General features: G+C 42.4%; 1 protein-coding gene across 3 annotated transcripts in view; it reads left to right on the top strand.

The window, feature by feature from the left end:
• Positions 1-8124: 8124 nt before the first annotated feature.
• The window catches only part of grid2 (glutamate receptor, ionotropic, delta 2), a 1282048-nt gene continuing 1281056 nt past the window's right edge, over positions 8125-9116 (top strand). For all 3 annotated transcript variants that reach the window (XM_061928893.1, XM_061928894.1, XM_061928896.1), the window contains exon 1: positions 8125-8854. In XM_061928893.1, the coding sequence (XP_061784877.1) occupies positions 8767-8854 (88 nt within the window). In that variant the 5' untranslated portion in view covers positions 8125-8766. The remainder of the gene's footprint in view (positions 8855-9116) is intronic.

The raw sequence follows: 9116 nt of genomic DNA, 5'->3' as shown, positions 1-9116 counted from the left end.
TGTTGGTAAGAGCAGGCGTGAGGGCAGCTTTGCCAGCATTAGTGGGGCTATCGCTTCTTCTTCTTCTTCTTCTTCGTCTTATGTGCGGTTCCTTGAATGCAGACAAATGCTCGAGTCCAAGGCGAGCCCTGGAGTTTCCAATCTGCCTAATCCTTAATCCAAGGTCTGAGGCAGATTAAAGAGGGACCTGAGTGAGTGCAGCCCCTCAGGGAGGACGTACAGCGGTGGACAGATGATTGCTGGGGGTGGGGCTGTTATTGCCATGTCATCATGAGTCATGGCCAAATCCTGTCAAATAAAATGCGTATGATTATTATTATTATTATTATTATAGCTAGTATTTATTTATGAGTTTTGTGTGTCTGTATCATTACGCCAATGAGCTGTTTGTCCACACTGACAGATCACATGTATTCACGTAGTCAAGATATTTATTGTGAGTGCTATTGACAGTTTAATAATATCAACACCATTTTTAAACTAGTCTCATATCCTCTTTAATTACATGCACTTGTTTACGCAAATCAAAGTGAATAATACACAGTAACTAAAGTTTAAAGTTAAAGTACCACTAAGTGTGGTGAAATTACCCTCTGCATTTGACCCATCCCCTTGTTCCACCCCCTGGGAGGTGAGGGGAGCAGTAAGCAGCAGCGTTTATGTATTTTGCTCATTTTAAGCATTTGCGGCGCATTATTTCAAAAGGCGTTTCGACTTTTCGTGTCGTTCTGGCCCTTTCCGGGTCCTAAATGGCTGTACCAACTTGTCGGAGAACCTACTCAGACTTCTTCTGTCCAGGTGAGATGCATGATTTATGATCTACAATCAACTTCCGGGGAGCAAGGAAGCGAGGAATCCGCAGACCACTCGACGATGTAAACATAAGCACACGCGGTAGTGATCATGGCGCCGCTATAAATAGTTTGTCTGCGTTAGCGCTTGTAATAAGAATATCACTAATACTTGGTTAACATACAAGTCACAAAATGTAAATGGAGCATTGTTGAAGATTTTTGAATGGTTATTTATTGGATTTTATGGGCGAAATAGTGGAACTCCCTTTGGCCTACAATAAGCGACTGTTATTTATTTATTTAATATTTAGAATGCATTAAAAAAGCCATCTGTAGTCATGTCTTTCATAATGATTGTGAACCTTAGGCAAAATTCCCCAAAAAGTGCAGTTCCCCTCTAAATGCGGTTACAATAATAGTGACTCAGAGATATTAAAGCTCCTATGACGTCACTTGCATCTGCACTAAATGGTTACCTCTTTTAGTAGTACGATAGGAAATATATTCAGTAGAGATGTCCGATAATGGCTTTTTAGCCGATATCCGATATTCCGATATTGTCCAACTCTTAATTACAGATTCCGATATCAACCGATACCGATATATACAGTCGTGGAATTAACACATTATTATGCCTAATTTTGTTGTTTTTCAACTTTAAACAAGTTGAAAAACTTATTCGGGTGTTACCATTTAGTGGTCAATTGTACGGAACATGTACTGTACTGTGCAATCTACTAATACAAGTTTCAATCAATCAATCAATCAAAAACAAGGTTTTCCAAAATAAGAGGTGGGCGGGGTTGGAGGGTCGGGGTTTGGTGGTAGCGGGGGGGTGTATATTGTAGCGTCCCGGAAGAGTTAGTGCTGCAAGGGCTTCTGGGTATTTGTTCTCTTGTGTTTATGTTGTGTTACGGTGCGGATGTTCTCCCGAAATATGTTTCATTCTTGTTTGGTGTGGGTTCACAGTCTGGCGCATATTTGTAACAGTGTTAAAGTTGTTTATACGGCCACCCTCAGTGTTGATCAAGTATGAATGGCATTCACTTATGTGTGTGTAAAAGCCGCATATATTATGTGACTGCGCCATCCCGCTGTTTGTATGGAGGAAAAGCGGAAGTGACGCCCCCAATATTGTTGTCCGGGTGGGAATCGGGAGAATGGTTGCCCCGGGAGAATTTCGGGAGGGGCAATCTCACAGGGAGTCTCCTGGGAAAATCGGGAGGTTGAAACCGATACCGATAATTTCCAATACTACATTTAAAAGCATTTATCGGTCGATATTATTGGACATCTCTAATATTCAGTGAATAATATAACATCGTTGTGTCAAAGTATATGAGTTTTATGGCGTTTCAGCTCAACAGCTCGGTGGAAATGTGTAGCATCCTGCTCTAAACACGAGAAATACAGCGATTATCGACTTCTAAACATCATCCAAAATGTGTAAAGAGAGATTTGGGTACTATTTTTCTCTTGTTGAGTGATTACAAATGATTAAATTTCTCCTCGACAATCGACTTGGCTAGCAAAAGAAGAATTTGCTAGCAAGACGTGACGTGTTTGTCCCTAACATCACAGGGTTTGCTGATTGGCTGACAGGGAAACACATCGATTGGCTCATTAAGAAGCCTGTCTCATAAAGCTTTTACGGTAGCTTGTGAAATACAACGGTAGAGTCTCTTTTAATTTTTTTTACTTTGTTTTAGTGACCTTTTTAATAACGACTGACACATATTTAATATAACTAAATGTGGTTTCCCTTGATATATACTTTTAAAACTGTTTTTAGCCTCTCTTAATGGAAATAATATAAAGTATCTTGTATTGCTAAAAACATTTTTGCTCAAAACAAAACTAATGTAGTTTAAAAAAAATGAACAATATTTAATTGTGATGAGTCAAAATTAGTCCATAGCAGCCCTTTGATGAATCTGATTTTTTTTTTTAATAGTTTGACAGCACTAAAAATATTTATTTAGCGTTGTAGTCAAGGGTCTCCAAACTTTTTGACTCGGGGGCCGCATTGGGTTAAAAAAATTTGGCCGGGGGCCAGGCTGTGTGTATATATATATATATATATATATATATATATATATATATATATATATATATATATATATATATATATATATACACATTGTCTTTGTAATCCGTTTTGTCATTTAACATCAATTAACATTGATGTTCATCAACATTTAATATTGTCACGTTAGCGATGGGAAAATTCATTTTTAGACAATATGATTTGCCTGAGCGGCTGGGAGACTCCAAGAGTAACAAGCGGTAGAAAATGGATTAGAAAGGAAAGATTTAAAAAAAAATAAAATAAAAAAAAAAATAAACCCTTTTTTTTAAATTTGGGACTTCCTGTGGGCCGGATTTTGGATGCTGAGGGGCCGGATCCGGCCCGCGGGCCGTAGTTTGGGGACCCCTGGTTATAGTGAATCTTTGCTACTGTTTATTTATTTATTAATTTTTCATTTGTTTATTAATCAAGCCAACATAATACCATAATAATGCAATTTCCAATTCCAAAACCAAACCCGGCCCAGCAACATTCAGAATAGCAATCAACACAGCAATTGAGAGGACACACAAACATGACACAAAACAATCCAAAAGCAGTCAAACAAAAATGAATAATATCAACAACAGTATCAATATTAATAACAATTCCCACATAGCAGTGATTAGAAATCCCTCATTGGCATTATTATCACAGCAATTTATAAAAAAAAGTGTCACAGTGGCTTACACTTGTAAGCTGGGCAACACATTGTGTCCAATATTTTCCACAAAGATAAAATAAGTCATATTTTAGGTTCATTAAATACTTAAAACAAATATAAATAATGGATCCATATTCCAATATATGACTCATCTACTGATATAATTTCCATAGCTTGTGTATACCAGTGATAGGTCTCGGCCGGGGCTTGAACTCATGACCTACCGATTGCAGGGCGGACACTCTAACCACAAGCCCACTGAGCAGGCTAATTGGTATTGGTTGTTACAATCGGCCCTCTAATGGCAGCCATGATTGTGATGTGGCCCTCAATGAAAACGACTTTGTAAAAAATAATAATGTTTCCGAATGTAACCTCAAGTTCAAGCTTAAATAGCTAAAGTATGGTACAAAAGTTACAACCTTGAAAAGGAGGAACTCGCCTCATATTAATATTTTTAAATTATAACAATCATTAGCGACACATTATTTTGACAAATAAATCCCTTCATCGATGGATGGTACCTCCTGAAGCGTCTCCCTCTTCATCACCTCTTTTTCCGTGGACTGGCCCCCACCCTCACAATTAGAGATGTCCGATAATGGCTTTTTTGCCGATATCCGATATTCCGATATTGTCCAACTCTTAATTACCGATTCCGATATCAACCGATACCGATATATACAGTGGTGGAATTAACACATTATTACCTCTCAGCATTAATGGTGCCTTCACAGATGTGTACGTTATCCATGCTTTGGGCACTAATACACCCTCATACCATCACAGATGCTGGCTTTTGAACTTTTGAACAATCCGGATGGTTCTTTTCCTCTTTGTTCCGGAAGGACACGACATCCACAGTTTCCAAAAACAATTTGAAATGTGGACTCGTCAGACCAAAAGAACACTTTTCCACTTTGCATCAGTCCATCTTAGATGAGCGACGCCGGCAGCGTTTCTGGGTGTTGTTGATAAACGGCTTTCGCTTTGCATAGTAGAGTTTTAACTTGCACTGTAAATAATCAAAGAGAGCCAACAAGAGTCAATTTGAACATGGTATAAAATCCTCAAAACCTCAATGTGGGGCGGCCATCTGCCTCGAATAAAAAATGATCTAGGGGATAAGGAACAGTCCGGGGTCTCCGTTGTGGTATTTTACGCTTCATATTGCGCCGCACATTTTCAAAGGGAGTTAGGTCTGGACTACAGGCAGGCCAGTCTAGTACCCGCACTCTTTTTACTATGAAGCCACACTGTTGTAACACGTGCAGAATGTGGCTTGGCATTGTCTTGCTGAAATAAGCAGGGGCGTCCATGAAAAAGACGTTTCTTGGATGGCAACATATGTTGCTCCAAAACCTGTATGTACCTTTCAGCATTAATGGTGCCTTCACATATGTGTAAGTTACCCATGCTTTGGGCACTAAAACACCCTCATACCATCACAGATGCTGGCTTTTGAACTTTGCACCTATAACAATCCGTTATTTTCCTCTTTGTTCCGGAAGGACACGACATCCACAGTTTCCAAAAACTATTTGAAATGTGGATTCGTCAGACCAAAAGAAGACTTTTCCACTTTGCATCAGTCCATCTTAGATGAGCTCGGGCCCAGCGAAGCCGGCGGCGTTTCTGGGTGTTGTTGATAAACGGCTTTTGCGTTGCATAGTAGAGTTTTAACTTGCACTGTAAATAATCAAAGAGAGCCAACAAGAGTCAATTTGAACATGGTATAAAATCCTCAAAACTCAATGTGGGGCGGCCATCTGCCTCGGATAAAAAATGATCTAGGGGATAAGGAACAGTCCGGGGTCTCCGTTATGGTATTTTACGCTTCATATTGCACCACACATTTTCAAAGGGAGACAGGTCTGGACTACAGGCAGGCCAGTCTAGTACCCGCACTCTTTTTACTATGAAGCCACGCTGCTGTAACACGTGCAGAATGTGGCTTGGCATTGTCTTGCTGAAATAAGCAGGGGCGTCCATGAAAAAGACGTTTCTTGGATGGCAACATATGTTGCTCCAAAACATGTATGTACCTCTCAGCATTAATGGTGCCTTCACAGATGTGTAAGTTACCCATGCTTTGGGCACTAATACACCCCCATACCATCACAGATGCTGGCTTTTGAACTTTTGAACAACCCGGATGGTTCTTTTCCTCTTTGTTCTGAGAGGACACGACATCCACAGTTTCCAAAAACAATTTGAAATGTGGACTCGTCAGACCAAAAGAACACTTTTCCACTTTGCATCAGTCCATCTTAGGTGAGCAAAGCCGGCAGCGTTTCTGGGTGTTGTTGATAAATGGCTTTCGCTTTGCATAGTAGAGTTTTAACTTGCACTGTAAATAATTAAAGAGAGCCAAAAAGAGTCAATTTGAACATGGTATAAAATCCTCAAAACCTCAATGTGGGGCGGCCATCTGCCTCGAATAAAAAACGATCTAGGGGATAAGGAACAGTCCGGTGGTCTCCGTTGTGATACTTTACGCTTCATATTGCGCCACACATTTTCAAAGGGAGACAGGTCTGGACTACAGGCAGGCCAGTCTAGTACCCGCACTCTTTTTACTATGAAGCCACACTGTTGTAACATGTGCAGAATGTGGCTTGGCATTGTCTTGCCGAAATAAGCAGGGGCGTCCATGAAAAAGACGTTTCTTGGATGGCAACATATGTTGCTCCAAAACATGTATGTACCTTTCAGCATTAATGGTGCCTTCACATATGTGTACGTTACCCATGCTTTGGGCACTAAAACACCCTCATACCATCACAGATGCTGGCTTTTGAACTTTGCACCTATAACAATCCGTTATTTTCCTCTTTGTTCCGGAAGGACACGACATCCACTGTTTCCAAAAACTATTTGAAATGTGGATTCGTCAGACCAAAAGAACACTTTTCCACTTTGCATCAGTCCATCTTAGATGAGCTCGGGCCCAGCGAAGCCGGCGGCGTTTCTGGGTGTTGTTGATAAACGGCTTTTGCGTTGCATAGTAGAGTTTTAACTTGCACTGTAAATAATCAAAGAGAGCCAACAAGAGTCAATTTGAACATGGTATAAAATCCTCAAAACCTCAATGTGGGGCGGCCATCTGCCTCGAATAAAAAATGATCTAGGGGATAAGGAACAGTCCGGGGTCTCCGTTATGGTATTTTACGCTTCATATTGCGCCACACAGTTTTAAAGGGAGACAGGTCTGGACTACAGGCAGGCCAGTCTAGTACCCGCACTCTTTTTACTATGAAGCCACGCTGCTGTAACATGTGCAGAATGTGGCTTGGCATTGTCTTGCCGAAATAAGCAGGGGCGTCCATGAAAAAGACGTTTCTTGGATGGCAACATATGTTGCTCCAAAACATGTATGTACCTTTCAGCATTAATGGTGCCTTCACATATGTGTACGTTACCCATGCTTTGGGCACTAAAACACCCTCATACCATCACAGATGCTGGCTTTTGAACTTTGCACCTATAACAATCCGTTATTTTCCTCTTTGTTCCGGAAGGACACGACATCCACAGTTTCCAAAAACTATTTGAAATGTGGATTCGTCAGACCAAAAGAGCACTTTTCCACTTTGCATCAGTCCATCTTAGATGAGCTCGGGCCCAGCGAAGCCGGCGGCGTTTCTGGGTGTTGTTGATAAACGGCTTTTGCGTTGCATAGTAGAGTTTTAACTTGCACTGTAAATAATCAAAGAGAGCCAACAAGAGTCAATTTGAACATGGTATAAAATCCTCAAAACTCAATGTGGGGCGGCCATCTGCCTCGAATAAAAAATGATCTAGGGGATAAGGAACAGTCCGGGGTCTCCGTTATGGTATTTTACGCTTCATATTGCGCCACACAGTTTTAAAGGGAGACAGGTCTGGACTACAGGCAGGCCAGTCTAGTACCCGCACTCTTTTTACTATGAAGCCACGCTGCTGTAACACGTGCAGAATGTGGCTTGGCATTGTCTTGCTGAAATAAGCAGGGGCGTCCATGAAAAAGACGTTTCTTGGATGGCAACATATGTTGCTCCAAAACATGTATGTACCTCTCAGCATTAATGGTGCCTTCACAGATGTGTAAGTTACCCATGCTTTGGGCACTAATACACCCTCATACCATCACACATGCTGGCTTTTGAACTTTTGAACAATCCGGATGGTTCTTTTCCTCTTTGTTCCGGGAGGACACGACATCCACAGTTTCCAAAAACAATTTGAAATGTGGACTCGTCAGATCAAAAGAACACTTTTCCACTTTGCATCAGTCCATCTTAGATGAGTGAAGCCGGCAGCGTTTCTGGGTGTTGTTGATAAACGGCTTTCGCTTTGCATAGTAGAGTTTTAACTTGCACTGTAAATAATCAAAGAGAGCCAACAAGAGTCAATTTGAACATGGTATAAAATCCTCAAAACCTCAATGTGGGGCGGCCATCTGCCTCGAATAAAAAACGATCTAGGGGATAAGGATGCATCTATGGTGTTAAAAATGTCCTATTCATCAAGACTGTCTCTCTCTCTCTCTCTCTCTCCTCCTTCCCACTCACTCCCTCCTCCACACACACACACACACACTCTCACACACACACATACACACAATCAGGGACACCTCCTCTCTCCCCATCTTTCCGTGCACGCCGGGGCTTAACGCGGGTACCCGCGTACAGATTGCGACTGACTGAGGCTGTGTGCGCATCCTCATCATCCTCATCAGTGAAGACATCCTCTCTTCCGGGGCTTCGGGGGGGGAATTTCGGGAATATGCTACCTCTCACTTCTTCGGGGGACCAAGAAGTGGAAGTGACCACGGGGGACGCCGCCATCCAAACGGGAACGACGGAAGTTTTGCCCCATTGAGGCTCCTGTTGGATTGCGTTACTGCATGGAGGAGGTACAAGTGCGATAGAGGCTGGTTGTGTTATAAGCGAGGAGCTGCACGGTTCAGCATTGCCATCGCAGGCGTGCAGATTTTCTCCCTCCTCCTCCTCCTCCTCATCATCCTCCTTTGCTTCTCCGCTCGGATGCTGCCCGCCGTCTGCGGCTTTCGCGCCTCTCCTCTCGGACACGATATGATTTAACGCCAGGAGGGTCCACTTCCACCCACCCCACCCCCTTTCCATCCTATAGTGAAGAACTACATGGACTAAACGAGAAGATTTCCTCCTTTTTTCTTGGGATCTGCTTTGATTTTTTTTTCCCAACAGGGAGGAGACTACGGCATCTATTTGGACAACATGCGAGTTCTTTGGGCTATGTTGCTTATGGCCGGCATTTGGAGCCAGGAGTGGAAGTGTGCGCTCTCAGACTCCATCATCCACATCGGTGAGTTCTTTTTCGCCTTTGCGCATTTTGCCTGCGCCTCCCGTGCACTTTCAATTGAACTTAACATGCAGGAGTTCTCCTCCATGCACTGGTGGATCGATACCATCCCAGCAGGGTGCGACACAGCCCAATGGCGCACACGACACGTGAGGAAACATGCGGTTGGTTATGACTGTTATTGTAATTTGGTATGGGATGCGGTGATGCATAGAAAAGGAACACTGGTGGTGGTGGTGGTGGCGGCACCCTCCACCTTCCTCCG

Source organism: Nerophis lumbriciformis, linkage group LG33, assembly GCF_033978685.3.
Source record: "Nerophis lumbriciformis linkage group LG33, RoL_Nlum_v2.1, whole genome shotgun sequence".
Classification (NCBI taxonomy): domain Eukaryota; kingdom Metazoa; phylum Chordata; class Actinopteri; order Syngnathiformes; family Syngnathidae; genus Nerophis; species Nerophis lumbriciformis.
The sequence above is the reverse complement of the archived record's forward strand: the minus strand, read 5'-3'. Positions and strand labels throughout refer to the sequence as shown.